Genomic DNA, 18,085 nt, shown 5'->3' with positions numbered 1-18,085 from the left:
TGTAAACTCAACTCGACTCCATGCCCATAGCTTATCTGCCCTTCCCTTTTACGATTCTTTTACTTAGTTAACTTTTGATATTTATCTCTCCATTCATGTGAACGTCAAAGGCAGGGATTTTTGTCGCTTTCGTTCACTACTGTATCCCCGGTCTAAAATAATGATGGTACATAAGTTTCAATAAATATTTGCTAAGTGAATGAATGCACCCAACCCACTGGTTTCTAAAATGGGGAAAGGACAGCACACTAAGGGATCTGTGCATTCATTCCTCTATACTGCTGTTCTTTGTGCAATGGTTGAAGAAAATGGACTGTGGGTTTGAATTCCAGCTCCAACACTTACTGGCTGTGTAATTTTGGGGTAGTTAATGAACCTCTCTGCATCAGTTGCCTCCCCTGGAAATGGAGATGACAGTACTTAACTCAGTTTGGTGAGGATGAATGAATTGCATGTAAGAGGCTTAGAATTTACATGCCTAGAACATCTGAGGCTCAGGAATTTTTAATCTCATACTAGAAAATGCCTCATGTTAAGAGCCAAGTTCATTGATGCTTTGGGCCGTTTCTTTGACTGGAGTACTTCATCCCCTCTTCCACAACTGATTTCTTATTTCGGTTTCTGGCCAAACAGCACCTTATAGGAGGAGTCTTCTTTGACAATGAGCCCAAAGTAGCCTATCACTCTCCCTTTCATTAGTTTCTTCTTCCCATTCCTTTATCAGAGGTTTCCTTGTTTATGGCTAGTCTCCAGGACCCAGCAGGTCAGCTCCCTGAGAATAAGGTCTTGTCTTCTGTCCTGCGCGCTCCCATTTTATCCCCAGTGCCTGACACCCACCAGTAAATTGAATCACGTCAGGCTCTCCTATGTGGGAGAGTTTACTAATTCAAAAATTTGCCCTGGCTGTTTCAAATTCTGAATGGAGAACAAGAGTGTAATAAGAAGTCAGTGTTGTTTATTTTACTTATATACATATATCTTAAAACATAGTAATGTTTCATTTTTTAATTATACAAACAATACATTTTCAACATGGGAAAATTGAAAGACAAATAAATAATGGTCTTATTTATACCCTTACAGAGTTTTACCTATGGACACACACATGTATATTTTGTTACAATAATTCCTGCCCATGGGAAAAAAAAAACCTTTGAAATATAACAAAAGCCAAACAGAAAAAAATAAAGGTAGCCTGGTCCTAACTACCACAGGCGCTAATTTACATTATATACAAATCGATGTGCATTCATTTCAATTTCAACTTTTAAAATCTAAATTGATGCTGTAAAAATATAACACTAAAGGATTCCACTTTAAACAGCAGCAGTTTCAGAATAACTATGAACTTGATTCAGCTGTGCTGTGGATAAAGAGCCACGTATTACTTTTTTCATGAAAATAAGCAGCTTTCTAGTATTACGTCCTTTGAGAAAAATGTTTTGCTGGTTCAGCCACAAACTCTCTTCACATATATAGTTACTTTTTAAATAAACTCTTTATTCTTTCTGGTGCTCTTGAAAATATTCATCAAACATGGAAGACGACTCATCTTCATGTTCCTAACACAAAGGAAACAAAATTGAAAGTACATTGATTTCCCCAGTTACACCTAGTACGTGTTTACGTATTTTTCAGGTAATTCTCTATGAGGAGCTGACGCCCCAGCACCAGCTCCGGGTGGTGTGCACAGGTTAACAGTTAACAATAACGGAAGGCACGACCAGTAGATGATCTCCAGATATGTGATCAGTGAGAGGGCTTGGATCTCACTAGAAGCAGTTCTCACGTGAGCTGGCGCTCACTCTGACTCTCAACTACTTTGCTGTGCCAGTGCTCCCCCGACAACTCTCGTTAGTCTTTTCCCCGACATATGTGAGGGCAGCCCAAGTTCAGTTGGGTTTCACCTCCTCTTTGCACCTACCCCAAGCTCTGAGTACAGAGAGGCACAACTCAGTAACGGTGCCTCAGTAAAAGGTAGCGCCAAACTGATACTGCTCTTTAAGCTCAGGTGTCAATCTGAGAGATCACCCAGAAAAGCCCAGGATATGGCCAGCACTAGGACAGAACTTAATTTGAGTTCCTGGGATGATGCAGGAGACCAAGAAATGCTGGCAAACATTTTTACCAAAAGTCAATCAACACCCTAAACCAAATTACCTTCGGTTCTTTAAATTCCAAGTCTTCTCCATACTGAATGGCAAAATCGATATGCTGTAGCACAATGTTCATGCTCTCTTCGTCCGACTGATCGTACGGCAGGAACCGAACCATGCTGTAGTCGTCAATCTGTGAGTTGCGGATTTCAGAAAGGCTCATGATGAAATTATGCAAAACGCTTAACTTTTAACTACACTGGACTTTTATAACCACTTACAACGATTAAACCATTTGTGGTGGGGGGGTAGTAATAGACACACACAGAACAGAAAATCGATATTAATTTTTCTGATCTGACTTACTAGAATACTCAACTGACTACTTAACTAGATGCTGTTTCATAGGGATTCCTCTGAATTCAACAACCACTGGAAATTTCAACAGGGCACGGACAGTTCTGAACCCCCAAAATGGCTCGGAATAATGGACATGTCAGTTACTTTACTGGCTGTTGCCAATAACTGCTTCTACATCAAACCGCTGACTGGCCAGCGCACAGCCTCTCACCACCATCTCCCCTTTGCAAGGAAACAGGGGTGGACTGTGTTTTCCATAATGGTGGTCACTGACTGGACACTGGTGAACACCTGACCAGATCATTTAAAAAAAAAAAATCTCAAAACAACTTAAGAAGCTTACCAGTCCACATATAGCTTTAGTCAATTTTTTGAATTTTTTGCTTCTTAAGTCACTTGTAGAGTCCTCTAATAAAGAATACATGTCTGGATCTAGAAACCTTTAAAAGTGAGAAAGAGACAGATGAGTAAAAGGAAAAATGAATCGGGAAACTGGATTTACAGGTGCACAGAACCTCACATGTAAGTAAGGCTTAGAGGGTTCACCTCTGCAATTCGGACCTGGTGATAATGGAAGGCGTGAACTTACTTCTCAATTTCCTTCTTAGCCTTCTTACTCAGCAGGTCCATTTTCGTCATGATGTTAACTTGTGGGATTTCTAGAGAGATCATAGCACTCAGAGCTGCCAAGATGCCAGAAATGAACTAAAGGAGGAAACAGGGAAGGGAAGATGACATCAACCAGTGCCAACAAAATCCCCCAGTCTCCGTGTGCAAGAGAGGCTTCCGCTCCCCTCAGAGCAAGACTGGCCTTCGTGGAACAAACGCCCATCCTAAAGGACAGACAGTCCAACAGTCCGCTGGCTGACCCTTGGCTTCCAAACGCGTGGGGAAAAAAGATGTAAATTTAATCTATGGGGTTCACAAACCTCAATTTAGATGATAACTTTAACCTTCTTTCCCACTGACAATTCCTCACGAGTTATTTATTAATGAGAAATAAAGTTTTAGACAGTTCATAGCCCTGGCCGGGGAGCTCAGTTGGTTAGAGCATTGTCTAAACACGCCAAGGTTGCAGGTTTGATCCCTGGGCAGGGGATCATACAAGAATCAAGCAATGAATACGTAAATAAGTGAAACAACAAATTGATGTTTCTCTCTCTTCTCCTTTCTGTCTAAAAATCAGTAAGTTAAAAAAATTAGGTAGTTCATAAACGAGATAAATGATCCTCAGAAAATTAGAAGCATATATAATGTGCACCGGCTTCATTTTTCCTGGTAAGTAGTTATCCAAAACCTATCTATTATAATTTATCATCCCAGTGAAAAATACATTATAATAACTTAATAGTAAGGGATACTACGTAACCCTAGAGTACGGTTTGTGAAACGCCCAGAACGGCACAATGACTGAAGGAGACTGTCATCTGCTCGCACCCACGACTGAAATATCGGCCACAGATCATCCTCCAACCTTGAACGACTCCACCATGAACTGGGAATCGACCAGGAAGACTCCGCAGACTCGGAACTCCCACTGTTCCAGCTGCTGGACCAGCTGCTTCATCACGGGCAGGTGCGTATACAACTCAATCTGACCTGCGTAGAGATCATCACAAGACCCTTACAATCAGGAAATACATTAAATCATCAAATTACAGGAAAAAAACGTTCCCCAAAAATGGTTTTAAAAACACATATTCTGTTTTAAGGAGCCTTATAGTCTCCTGACTCAATCACAAGACCATGAGGTTCATCACACTTTAGCTTTTGCCCATCAGAAGCAAGTGCTTCAGAGGTGTGTGTAGTGTGGGAATCCTGGTCAAGCGGTGCACTTGGTATCTGCACTTTTCTGTGGGTGGGTGTACGTTCCATGAAAAGCAAAGGGATTCTGACTGGTGTGGCTCAGTGGGTTGGGTGCTGTTCTGCAAAGCAAAAAGTCATCAGGTGGATTCCTGGGCAGGGTACGTGTTTGGGAATGCATGGGTCCAGGTCCTAAATAAAATCTAAATAGAAGCAAAGGGAAAAAGTAAGAGCCACAAATGATCAAAGCTAGGTGAAGCTCAAGTCTAACACTTACAATTTGGCTTCCGAAGTCACGTGCGATGATCTGCCCCCTGCCAGCCTCAGTCCCCAAGTTTCCCCTTTGCGCACTGGGCGCTTCGGCCATGCTGGCCTTTTTGGTGCCTCAGACTTACCTCTTCCTGCCCCTGGGCCTGCGACACGCTGTGCCTGCCGCCTGGACCACAGTCTCCCTCCCCTTCACCCTATGGCGCAGCCTACAGGCCGCCAGACCAGAAGCCTCCCCTAACCTCCCTGCTGCGTGGTGATGGGCTGTCTGCTCCTGCGGGGCGCATGTCACAGATGAAGAGTAAATAGTCATTGTGGTGGCTTTTGTTTATACTGTCTAGCACTGACCCTTGACTGTGAGCTCCCTGAGGGCGTAGACCCTGGTGGCCTGGCTCTCTGCGGTATTCCCAGGGTACAAAGTCGAGCACGCAATAAACTCAATGGACGAACGAGAGAGCCAGCGAGTAAGAGCTTCATACCTCACTGCAGGGTGTGGAGTTCAGAGCTACAAAGGCTCACTCCACCTTCCCCCACTGAGGACAGAACCAGCGTGACGTCAAGGCAAACAACACCTTCAAATTTCTGACCCACCTGGACAGTCAAAAAGGATGTAGTCGTCCTCTACGTGGCCGAGGCAGCTCTCTAGCCAGTCAAAATTATTGGCAAAGTACTCCATGCAAAATACCAATCCTCCATTGGGACCGAACCGCAGAGAATCGTCCTCCATGACGTCATCCACTTCGATCAGTTCCCGGATGTCTGAAAAAGATAGGCAGGACCCACGATAGAGGAGTGTCCACTTGAAAGTTATTGTCCTCACTGGTGACAGTTAACAATTAGAGAGAAACTCACATGTATGACTTTATTTCTGTACATGGCTGCTCACTCCAGTAGTGTCTGTGGAACTAAGTTATCACACAGCCAGACTGTAAGAATGTCACTGCTTGTGTTTACAAGCAAGGCAGAGACTCACGACGCTATATACACAGTAATGCACATTTTGATTTTACGTGCATGGGTTCTCTACGGAAAGACAGCCCAGAGACTGGCAACTGGCTGCGTCCTGGGAGGGGAGCCGACTGCTGGGACACAGCTGAGAGGGAGACTTGACTTTTTTGCACCTTTTGCATTTTGAGCCATGTAAACATACAACACCTATAGCACAACAAGTAAAACCAAGCCAAGAAAACCAACGATTACTGCTTAACACGAAGAACCCAGGGAAGCTACTTAACCTCCCTGTGCCAACAGCTCCACGCCCCCAACTTCCCGGCTGCATCTGACATAACCAACCACCATCGCTTTCTTGAAACATTCTCTCCTCCTGGCTTTTGTGATGCAATGTTCTCCTGACCTTTAATTTTTTTAAAGGTTTTATTTTATTTTTTAGAGAGAAGGGAAGAAAGGAAACATCAGTGTGAGAGAGAAGCACGGATCTGTTGCCTCTCATACACCCCCCACCGGGGACCTGGCCCACAACCCAGGCACTTACCTTGACGGGGAATCAAACCAGCGACCTTTCAATTCACAGGTCAGTGCTCAATCCACTGAGCCACACCAGCCAGGGCTGTCCTGACTTTTTTGCTACCTCACTGACTTCACCTCCTCTACCCAGCCTCTGAAGATGAGACGACTTCCAGGCTTGGTCTTGGTTGAGCATACCATGTCCCGACATGATCTCATCCAGTCCTGCTCCATCTCTATGCTGCTGGCCCTCAAATTTATGTCTTCAGGTCTGACCTCATCCCCGAACCCCAAACTATCATATCCAATCAGCTTCCTGATGTTGCCTCTTGATATCTATCAGACATCTCGAACTTAGTAAGTGCAGAGAAAACTGCCCCAAACCTAAACCAGCTCCTGATCATTTCTTTCTTTCACTTATTATTCTTTTTCTGGAATACCCTTTCCCATTTCTAGGCTGCCCAGTGACCTTCACGTCCCCTCATCCTGGAAGGCCTTTCCCCAGCCTGGTGAGCACATTACACCTTCAGGTCTGGGCCCAACACCATCCCGGCCTACACCGAAAGCAATCTCCCTAGTTACTCCCTCTCCTCAGCCGACAGGCAGTCCTTATCTCAAAATCTGTAAACGGGTGACTGCTGCTTATCTCCCCCACTAAAGGGTACATGAAGGCAGGTATAGTTATGTGTTGTTCCACAGGCATCTGAATGAATATAGTAAAAGAATTAAAACCCACGTAGGTGGCTCACTCAGAGTATGAGCAGCAGTAAACCAGACTCACGGCAGTGGCACCAAGCATGAAAGGGGCCGAAGGGAAAGGTGGGGGAGGAAGGCATCTACTCACTTCTGCTTCATACATACGAGACCGAGAAAGGATACTGTCACACACATCAACAAAAGTGGATGTCATCAAATGACATTTCAACTCATGCTGTTCACCGTGAAACCAGGGGACCGGCTGTAATAATTTTTCTGCTTCGGGGCTGAGCGGCCAGCACCCTGTGCCTCCTCACCCCCTCATTTTCCCCACAGGAGCGGGAAGGCTCTGCTCAGGACTCACCGGCCATTACGGAGTAGTTGAAGTGTTCTGCTGCGGGATCAAGGTTCACGACTTGAACGGACCGGTTGAGGGCTTCACAGTGCTGGACCATGGTGGCACAGTAGGTGCTCTGCAGGGGCACAAGGCACAAGGGGTCAGGGCAACAGTACTGTCTGTCATACCCCAGGATGACTCTCTCCGCCCCTCGGGCAGTGCCCAGTAAGGACAAAACTCGGCCCTCCTCGACCAAGAAGCTGAATGAAAACAGAAAAGGCACTGAGCTGGGAGTCAAGACGCCTGACTGGCTGCGGATCCAGCCAGGCTGTGACTCAGGGGTAACTTTGGGGTACAGCTTCTCCACTCTGCCCCTCTATTTTCTCATCTGTATCTGGGTTGACCTCCACGACCCATAAGGCTCCCTACCGCTCTCCCATGCAACAAGCAGAATTAAAGAGACTATTTCCGGTCACATACTGCAGCACCCACCACGTGGAGTCTCCACTAGGACCTGCATCGTCCAAACAGAGCTGCAGGCAGGGCGGTCAGCGATGATGCGTCTGAGGAGGGGATGCTGGAGCAGAGGAAGGGGAATGTGCTTGCCAAGCCAGAGGAAGAGCATTCCAAGGAGAGGGAACACCGAGGTCGATAAACAGTACGGAGGTGGGCTATGGGTTCGCAACTTTTGGTTTAGAGAGTCCTTTATCACTCCGGTAGCTGTGATCACACTGTGTTAAAACCTCTCGGCTACCTGTCTTCTCTCCCACCCTCTATGTGAAGGGAGCGATGTGTTGTATTCAGTTTTGTAAGTCTAGGGACTAGCATAGAACCTGGTACATAATAAAATGCTTGGTAATAACTTCTCACTGACCGACTTCATGTTTGATTCTAAACTCCACAAGAGTACAGATGTCTGGGTGCTTTGTTCAACAACACAGTCCTCCGGGCCCAGGACAGTGCTTGGCACAGAGATCAGGCTCAGTGAGATTTTCTGACAGCTCAGCATCAAAAATGTATAGAAAGATAATTTCTAATATGATCAGTTTGAAAAGCAATCTAGAAAATAGAAATAACCTCCATCTGGCTCTCTCATCAGTGACTTTACTCATACATGTTGGGTAGGCAAGCCCCATATCACGGCCACACGTATGTACAGCTCCCGTACCCAGATTAGAGCAAACCTCAGAACAATGTGTTAATTTAAAGACTGAAGCTACCCAGCATCCCCACAGACTTGAGTGTTTCCCACACTCTGGTTATTTGACATCTTCACCATCTCTACCACATTTGAAGGCCTCTAATATTATTCCCTTAATATTTGTTTACAAGAAAAAAAAATTGTGTCCCTCTTGTAAACAGAAAACCAGCTGTATTTATCCGAACACGAAGGTAACCATGAAACTGAATGAAACTTTAGAACCTTTTTGATCTAGATAAATATAAATGCCTGTCAAAAGCTGTGAGGCTAAGATCTGAAAAGGCTTGGGGATTTAAATAAGTGTCGAAGAAACACAAGCATCAAACCGACAACTTCACCTCATTGCAAACTGCAGACAATCGAGAAGGGAGCAACTTTTTCAATACGTGATTCAATGTACATTCATGTCAGGCCCATGCCCCCTCCTAAAATCGCTCAAATACCAGAAGTCTATGTTTCAAGGTCTGAGAAACAGTGATTAAGGAGACCCCTGGCAGCTAGACAGGGCCAGATTCGGTAATTAGACAAAACTGAATTTCAGACGCCATTTAACTAGCCGTGATCCTGGGCAAAGAACCTCTATGTCTCCTTTTTCTGTAAAATGGAAATAATAGGACTTATCAGAGGGTTGTTGTTGAAATAAACGAAGCGTTCAGCGCGGTAGCTGGGGGATATACACAATAAACATTAGCAACTATCATTACTCCTTTTCAAAACAACAGGAGCCTGAAGCCCAGGCTACAGAAGCGAGCTGCTAGGGTCTCAAGATCCCTCCGCGGGAGCCGGCCTCCCGGCCTCCCACGAACTCCGATGTTTCCCTCTTTCATCTGCCAAATCCTCACCTTCCCGCTGCCTGCCGGGCCCATGACCAGCTGCGCATACCGAGGCATGTCTGCGCCCCCGGGGCCTCCCGCCGCAGAACCACTAGTGCGAGCCAGACGGCCACGCTCCCTCCAGCCTTCGCGCAACGCCCCGAGTTCCGGAAACACGAAGTGCGGACCAATCACAACCCAAAATCCGTTCTGTGTCCCGTTCTGCCCACCCCTCCGACTACGGAGCCTCCCGCAGGTCAAATCCCGAGTGAAACGCGTCCTGAGAAAACCGCGGGAAACGGGGGGAAGTTGAGCGCGTGCACAGAAGTATTAACAACTGGCGGAAGCCGGCCGTTAGGAGACCGGCGAAGCCTTCTTACTTTGGTGGTAACTGTTAACGGATAACGGATAATACTCAGCATTCCTGCGCCGGGTGCTTTGGTCTTTGGTTTGCGTACTGATGTTGGACCTACACGGTGACACTCAAGATTTGCAGATTTGCTGAGGGTCCGGAATACTGAGGTGGAAGGCACCTCCTGTTTAAGGGGGCATGTATATTTCCTTTCCGTGACGCATCCGTTCCACAAAAAGATGCAAACGTGCCAACGCGCAGTCAACTAAAAAAAACAAAAACAAAAACAAAAAACCCACCCCTCTCCCAATTTAACTCCGGGATCGTGGATCTGCCCTTTCAGCTCTCCCGAAGCTATTCGGACGGTGTCCGGGGAGCACCGGAGGGGGCTAGAATCTGGCGCCCTCCTCTTCACCCTCAAGATCATCCGACCTGACGCACGCGTGCTAATCCTGGAGGGAAAGAAGGGACAGCTTTTCTCGCACACAGCTCGCGATCCGGGCACCCGGGACGAGATGCCCGGCCAGGGTCCGGTGCCCACCAAGACGTACTGCTGCTCTTCCGCAGAGCCACCTGCAGGGGCCAGGACCGAGGGTGGTGACAGCGGGTGAGGCTGCGGAGCCCTAACGGGTTAGGGAGGACGGCGACCGGCCCCGCGGCGCGATGCCCCTGGTAGAGGAGTGGGTGGGAGGTGGCTGCTCCAAGCGACTGGTCCCCAGTGCACTGAAGCGAGAGGCGGGGAGAACCTTTGTTGTGGCCCGGATGGGAAATATGGAAGCCAACTCATTGTTTAAGGGAAGGGCTTCTGAGGAGGTGTGTTTGTGGCAATGACCAGGCGGTGACTGCGACAGTCGCCTGCATGCATTTTTCTGCCCCGAGGGGGGCGCAGCAAAACCTGCTGGAAAAATTGCGGTCTGGCCACCGGACCTCCACGGAACCCCGGGCGACGGAGATCGCGAGACTGCTGCAGAGTCCCCTGCTCAACCCAGGGCTAACCAAATAAATCAGTTCCCTGAGTGTGACTTTAGCCACCTTTATGTCAAGTGAGGATTCATAATCGTCAATGAAACAGATGACTATGAAGATTAGAGACATTTGATCTTGACATGTTCTTCATGCAGAAGTTTCTTTCTTCATAAGCCTACTTTATTTTGAGCAGGTTTTTACTATTATTTCCCGGATGCGGAAGACAATTGGTTGCTGAAGTCCCTGCAGAAGGCAGTACCCCCTCCTCCCTCTCATCGGTCATTCCCGAGCTGTTCCTCTCGGTTCAGCTCATAGCCCTGGCTCCGGCCTTTTTTTTTTAAATATGTGGCCTTTGTTTCTTTTCTGTTCATCACTGTGCTTAGTGAAGTGCTGGATCCTAGTATATTAGGAGATAAATGAACTCTTGCTCATTGGATAGATTGAAGGAGGAAGGAAGGGTGTGTTAATTTGAAAAAGGAAAAAAGAACTTGTACAAAATTAGAAACATTCTAAACTAAGTTCTAGTACACCTTAATTACATACAATAAATAACAAGATAGTCTTTTCCATAGCCAAACTACTTCTTTAAAAGTAAAGACAGCAAGAACATATTCTGGATAGCACAGAAGCCCAGACTACATTACTGAAATCAATGTAGGAATTACAGTAGGTTAGGCGGATATAAAAGTAAGACCAAACCTGGCTTAAAGTAAATCCTGTCTAATATGGAAAAAAAAAAAAAACCCTCAGATAACTCACTTTGAATAAGTCTGGAGCCATTAGGACATAACCAGAATTATAGGAGAAAATTTGCCAAACATTCTTTCTAATGAAAAGTATAAAGCATATGCAATGCTATTCTTTTTTTCATTTGAAATACTTTTTAATGCTTATAACACTGTCAGTTATTACCTATTATTTACACCCTTTCTTTCTTTTTTTTAACAGATCAGCTGGACATTCTTATTACCAGAATTCCAAAAGTACTGGTGAGTAGAGCATAGAAAGCAGATAATACCTATAAATGACATGGTTCAGAGAAGCCAATTTTGCTATAACTACTCACACAATGGAGTTTTAAAAATAGGTGTTATTAGTATCCCTTGGTGAACGTAGTCTTCAAGGTTGTTCAGAGAACAATCAGCAGGTTCTTTTCTCCCTTTAAGATATCGTACATCAAGCATTTTAAAAACAATATTTCAAAATGCCAATGAATCTGAGAGCTGTTTATAACTGATGTTGGTTGAGAAGCCCAGAGCACAGCCTGGGGTTTATACACAAGCTGACAAGAAAAAATTTTAATTGAACAACTTCAAAGAATGTAAAATATTTCTGAGTGCTGCTGTTTTCCTCTCTCTTGGAGTCAAGGATAGAGCTGCTGGAGTTAAGAGGGTTAGACCAGGCTATGATATGCGTCTCATAAATACTTATTATCAGGGACAAAAAATTATATTCCTAGATAATTAGCCCACATTTATGACTTGAGAATTTTAAAAAGTAAACTTTTGAAATGTTCACTTGATATTCACTTTATTGTTATAGTTTCTAAATTATGATTTAAGAGCCATAATACCAATTTCCTCATGATTTTCTATTTGTTGGCAAACTACTTAGCAATATTTGATTTGCCCAAGTCTGAAAGAAATAACTCAATTTGAAGTTTAATATGTAAAATTATAGTGGCCTTTGTTGTCAATAATATTGAAACAAAACCGTGCTTAAGTAATTTACTAAGTAAAAGCTTTTCACTGAAAGCCTGTTCCGCCAGCTTTATCTGGAACAGCCCAGATGTCCATCTACAGGTAGACGTAGCATCAGGTGGTGGTTTGTACGACATGCAATGGAATATAACCCAACAATAAAGACAAACTATTGTTATACTCACATGGATGGATTTCAAACTAATTTTGTTGAGTTAAAAAGCCAAACAAGATAAAACATCAATATATACTGTACATTTCCATTCGTATCAAACTCGAGAAAATGCAAACTAGTTTATAGTGATGGCACATCAGTTGGGGGAGGGGTGGGCAGAAGGGAAGCGTTACAAAGAGTTATTTCTTGATTAAATTTTGCCAGATATGGCCTTTCCCCCTGACTGCTACTGAAGTTTGCACCCTAAAGTAAGTTACTGGTCTCAATATGTCTGAAACTGAAAACTAGTTCCCATTCTTCTGGGAAGATGTCTCAACTTTCATTTTTATTGAAAGATTATCCTTCCAATCAGCCCACATCAGCATTTTAAACAATGTGATAACTGAAATTATGTAAAAATAGTGTTTATAAACTTCTGCAGAGCTCTTTATTTTAACACTGTCTCATTAAAGGGATTAAATTTGTATCATTCTATCTTGGGTATAATACAGAGTAGAATTTTTAAACTAAATACTAAAGTCAAATGAATGATAAAATTTTGTTATAAATCTTTAAAGTGCAAATCCTGCATGTATATTCCTGTTTAGTATGATCTGACATACAATAAACTAAAAAAAACATATGAGTTTGCATCTCAGCTGACTTCAAAATTATGTAGTCCATATATAATGATACATGTACAGGAAGTATATTGATAAATACCTTAGATTTTTGTGCTTTACAACCAAATGGCATAGCATATAGTCTCTTCGTATTTAACAGTGATTCATGTCACTACTCTAGAATAATCATTGACACATGCAAATACATAGATCTTAATAATTAATTTGCTGAACTGATCTTTCTCATGAAAGTCACACAATTAATGTCCTTGCCTACAGATGGAATCAAAGATGGGCACAAAATGAATTCCCACATAGTCAAGCTACAAGAGTTATGGAAAACTCCTCAAATTCAAACAATTGACATTCCTCAGTCAATTACAGATGTGTCCTTTCTAAAGGTATGCTAACTACCTACCAGTACTTTATTTAAATACCACTTGTCTTTGTATTGAGAGCTGAACTTGCTTTTTAAAAAGATTATATTTATTTTTAGAGTGAGGGGAAGGGAGGGAGAAAGAAAGGGAGAGAAACATCGATGAGTTGCCACTCATATGTGTCTCCGGGGACTGAAGCCGCAACCCAGGCCTGTGCCCTGACCCATAATCCAACTGCCAGTCTTTTGCTTTGTGCCCAATACCCACCCAAGTCACACCTGTCAGGGCGGGGCTGAACTTTTTGTTGAAGACAAGCTATTTAGAGCAATGATTTTGACCCTTTTTCATCTCATGGCACACACAAACTACTAAAAATTCTGCAGCACATCAAAAACTATACTTTTTGCCGATCTGACAAAAAATAAATAAGTATAATTTTGATTCATTCACACCAGATGGCTATTGCTTGTCTGACTGTTGTCAGTTTTTCATTTGGCAATCTAAAGGGAAACAGGCCAGTGGCCCTGACGACGTAGTCGGGTACTGCATGTTTTAAATGCTCCAGTGGCACACTGGTTGAAAATTGCTGACTTAGAGGGTAAGGCACTGCAGAAGACCAGTTGCACCCAGCATATTGTATAGGAGTCCATACGTATCTGTTGGGTAAACCCATGAATGAATGGATCATTATAGATTCCTTATCATAACAATAAGGGCTTTATGATATGTCAGATCCGATGTACCTTTGTGCAGGAAACTCAGTACTCCAAACATAAAGGAGGCTTACTAAAGATTTGTACCAACTGGTAAAGATTTTCTGGCCAACATTTTGAATTTTCCCTGGATTATTATCCATCCAGTTCAGGAAGTCCTGTGTGTGTATATATTGTTTGCATATATGCACATGTACTGGAATCGCGCATTTTAGGCAAGTGTTAACCTCTACAATCAGCAAGTACAGTGAAAATCTTAGTCGAAATTACTTCTATCAGAGACCATCAGACTACCCTGAAGTCTGCTCAATACAGTTTTTCTTCTGGTGCTAGAAGAGAGTGTTCCTTCAGAAAAAGTAGGAGTAATTGGGTTGCTTTTATATCCTACACTACATAGAGGGTGAGATGCCCACACTCAGAGAGCCACGTGGAATTAAGACTCCCTGACCTGGGGTGGTGAGCACACAGTACAATACACAGATGATGTGTGATAGAATTGTACACCTGAAACCTATATAATTTTCTTAACCAATGTCATCACAATAACTTCAGTTTTTAAAAAAGATGCGTCACACACACAAAAGGCTCACTGACAAAATAGCATATTCATATTTTCCTTATTCTTCTGGGGGCAGTAGTTCTCAAACCTCGCGGGGCACGTGAATCACTTGAGTGGAAATGGCAAGCAGAGTTACTTGTATTGTTTAAATGGCCATTGCTTTCTTTCTGTTTGGCCAAATTAACACAGTTGAATTTGCTTAAGTAAAACGTACAGATGGTGCAACTCTGCTGGACGTTCATCCTTTCAGATAAAAACCTTTGTAAGCCTTGCCCTCTCTTTCAGCATCCAGACCTCACCACGTGCCAGGAGCGCTACCTGTGCGGCATCGCTAAGGTCTGTAACGTGAACTACCTGAGGGTGTTAATGAAGAGGCAGTACATGCACATGGTCCAGCGCAACTCTCAAAAGCCAGGCAGGTGCCCCCGCCGTTAGTTTCTGACGAGTCGTCACAAGAGATGAGAGGGTCTTCTAACGGAGGTGCTTTGTATGACAGGTGTCCTCACTCATCACAGGAGCCGCCTCAGTTCCCGTCCCTTGCAGAGGCAGCATCACCCCTGCACTACATGGCGACACCAGCTGGATAGAGAGGACTCGGGGCCTTCCAACACTGCAGCTGCCCCTGCACCTGCAAAACAGCATTCCCTTTGGCGACCAGTGAGAAACAAAGGAGGGTCTGTTTCTTATTGTTTAAAAGGAGGAAAATGTACCTAATTTTATTTGGAGGGTAGCTCAATGATATGAAAGCTCGGGATCCCTATTATGTTCACTTTGCTAAGTTCAGAATAGGTTGGACAAAAAGCGCAAAAGGATATCTTACAGTCACTTTACTGAGCTGACTGGGATATGCCACATCTTTTAGAACTTATTTTGTGGAATTACCAACATTTCTTGACCAGCTGGAGATATGGAAGACCGCCCTTTGCAGTGATTCCCACTGAAATTCAAAGTAATACAAACACTTCCAAAAGCAGAAGGGTATGGTTGCTTCTGCACAGGGGAATACTATACACAAAAAGAGGGGAAAAGAGAGGTAAGCCTAATTATTCAACCTGCACAATAGTTAGCCTTGCATTTCAGGAGAATTTGGGGGCTGAACGGGTCTCTGGCGATGCTGGCAGCTTAATAGAGAGAGTTGGTGTGGTCTTCCACATGTATCAGGCAGCTGTTTACTCTGCAGGTTCCAATTAAGATGCCTCTCTTTCTTGTAGACTAAAAACTGGATATGTGTCTAAAACAAGATATAAGTCACTGAAGATTTTTAGAAAAACAGGAAGACTGTTCATGAAATCAGGTAAATGTGGAATTTAAAAATGCATTTTTAAACATCTTATGCTTAAAAAATATTAAACCCAATTTGGAGTCATTTTTATTACAGAAGGCGTTGAAAATTTAGAATGTGATTTGCTTGTATGGCTCCAAACAAAATTAAACATGAAATATATTTCTTCTCTCATTTAAAAGAACACACTGCTCAGAGGAGTAAGATTCAAGGTATTTCCAATTCTAAATAAAGATACAGGATCAAGGTCAGAGACTTCACAGAGAATTTATCGAAACCCAGATTCACAAAAACATGACTTTTTCAAGCCTTTGCATTCTCTTATGAAGTAGTGTCATTTTTGGATGGACAACATATTTTGTGTGGCATCAAATAAGGTACAAAGGGCTGTTACCACCGATACCATTTTAACAGTCAACAAACCAGGGGAGGCGCAAGCCAAGCAGGTGCCAGAGCAACTCAGAGCAACCCAGAGTCAGGAAGGATCCGCATACAGGGTCCTCCTGCCACCATCACAGACTACCACAAAATGAAAGAGACAGAAAGGAAGAAGGACCAAATGCTCAGAAGTGTTCCTCAGAATTGACAAAGTGGAAAGGATGAAGTGGAAGTAACTTTCTAGTTACTACCACAGTGAGCAGGGAAGGGGATAGCAAATGGGGAGGTCAGACCTTCTGAACTAGTACCCGGTTGCTGTGTGACAGCACCACTCAGCTCTGCTCTGCACGACATCCTTGGCCTATCCAAGAAGTGAGGGGAATGGCAGGGGTCAAGGTGAGTCTGGTTCCAAAAAGAGCAGCTGGAGGAAGCCCCAGGTAGGGGAAAGGTCCCTGTGGTCCCCAAGAGAGAGATGAGAAGGAAATTAAAGAACATGGAGAATGCTGAAACTAACTTCCCTCTAACCAGGAGTTCAAAAAGCAAAGGAAAAATAGGACTTAGAGAACTTGCTATATAACTTGGCTGGAATACAATAATGGGTATCTTATTTTAAAAAGTAAGAGATTTGGGGGAAGGGGGTGTTACTACGTTTTGAAAATTATAAGCAATCTGTTTCTGCTAAATGTTTATCAACAAGATAGGTCACTTTGAAGGTTGTTCTTATATACAAATTTCAGTTTTCAGGATGAAATAATTTTGTTTCCAACCCTTTTTTGTTGTCTTCAGTTTCTACAAATGATTTTGAATCATACATGAACGAAGACAAAAAGGAAGAGTCACTAAGTACATGTATGCAATCCATGTCAATTGAAGAACAGGGAGAACATCGGATGTCACCTTGATGAACTTGTGTATCGAAATGCCAAAGCTAGGGTAGGGGTTGTGAATTGTGTCCTCTGTCTGCCTTTAGGACAGTATTGTTATACACCATTAAGTCATTCAATAATTCTAGTTTGTTCAGAAACTTTTATAGCAATGTAATTGGTTTGATAAAGTTCTATGTTCCAATATTTGTGTAATAAAGTCTATGTGCAATAATGCTTTTATTTCTAGCTTGATACAATTAAAAATTTTGTCGCATAAATGGGATTATTTTTTCTTTAAATCTGATGAATACATTGAATAATTCTTTTTCTGTTTACAGTAAGTCCTAAAACAGCAACACTGGAATATTTGACAAGTATTTTCTTGATTGGGCTGAGGAAAAGTCTTGAAATATCCTAATAGAGCATAGTATTCAATAGAGATAACACCCTGGCTTGCAAAGAAGATGCTTAATAAACACTTGCTGCTTGAATACAACTTAAAAAGGGCAATTTTAATTTGCCTATTTTATGAAAATTGCCAAATGTTTGGCCTCTCACACTAGAGAGCAGAGAAAGAGGTCTTTGCATTCTTCTTCCCTTCTAAACATTAGTTTCAAAAAACTCTTCTTTGTTCAAACTTGAAAAGTAGGAATAGGGCAATTTTTTTAATGTTATTTACTTATTTTGAGAGAGGGGGGAAGGGAGGGACAAAGTGAGGGCGAGAAACCATGATGTAGATGCCTCTTGCACACCCCCAACAGAGGACCTGGGCCTGACATCCAGGCACATGCCCTGACTGGGAATCAAACCAGCAACCTTTCCGTTCACAGGCCAGCCCTCAATCCACTGAGCCACACCAGCCAGGGCAGGAACAGGGCAATGGAAAGCAGCAGTCTGAAGAATCTCTGCTGATTTGCTCTGTCCATATGGCATCTTATTCAGAAAGTGAAATCCGAGTTGAGAATTATGATTCAGAATGTTGTAAGAAACGAGAACGCTCTGAAAGGGCGTCTTGTCCATCTCATCACTTCAGTCCTTGTCCACAGTTTCATTTGATCTCTCATTTTCATGGTTTTTAA

General features: G+C 43.3%; 2 protein-coding genes across 2 annotated transcripts; one reads left to right on the top strand and one right to left on the bottom strand.

Moving 5' to 3' along the window:
* Nucleotides 1-933: 933 nt before the first annotated feature.
* GPN3 (GPN-loop GTPase 3) lies at nucleotides 934-9,199 on the bottom strand. The gene is made up of 8 exons (XM_045842332.1): nucleotides 9,067-9,199; nucleotides 7,051-7,159; nucleotides 5,118-5,285; nucleotides 3,931-4,055; nucleotides 3,046-3,161; nucleotides 2,800-2,896; nucleotides 2,161-2,289; nucleotides 934-1,562 (listed from the first exon to the last, which is right to left on the bottom strand). The coding sequence occupies exons 1-8, from the start codon at nucleotides 9,112-9,114 to the stop codon at nucleotides 1,500-1,502; spliced, it is 855 nt and encodes a 284-aa protein (XP_045698288.1). The 5' UTR covers nucleotides 9,115-9,199; the 3' UTR covers nucleotides 934-1,499.
* A 147-nt stretch (nucleotides 9,200-9,346) lies between these two features.
* FAM216A (family with sequence similarity 216 member A) lies at nucleotides 9,347-17,238 on the top strand. Its single transcript, XM_045842346.1, has 7 exons — nucleotides 9,347-9,995; nucleotides 11,303-11,343; nucleotides 13,111-13,232; nucleotides 14,766-14,895; nucleotides 14,977-15,154; nucleotides 15,692-15,774; nucleotides 16,927-17,238. The coding sequence occupies exons 1-7, from the start codon at nucleotides 9,904-9,906 to the stop codon at nucleotides 17,040-17,042; spliced, it is 762 nt and encodes a 253-aa protein (XP_045698302.1). The 5' UTR covers nucleotides 9,347-9,903; the 3' UTR covers nucleotides 17,043-17,238.
* The last annotated feature ends 847 nt before the right edge of the window (nucleotides 17,239-18,085 follow it).

This window comes from Phyllostomus hastatus, unplaced genomic scaffold, assembly GCF_019186645.2.
Source record: "Phyllostomus hastatus isolate PE091 unplaced genomic scaffold, TTU_PhHast_1.1 phas_contig_1162, whole genome shotgun sequence".
NCBI classification, from domain to species: Eukaryota; Metazoa; Chordata; class Mammalia; order Chiroptera; family Phyllostomidae; genus Phyllostomus; species Phyllostomus hastatus.
Note: the sequence above shows the minus strand (reverse complement) of the source record. Positions and strands in the feature narration are given on the sequence as shown.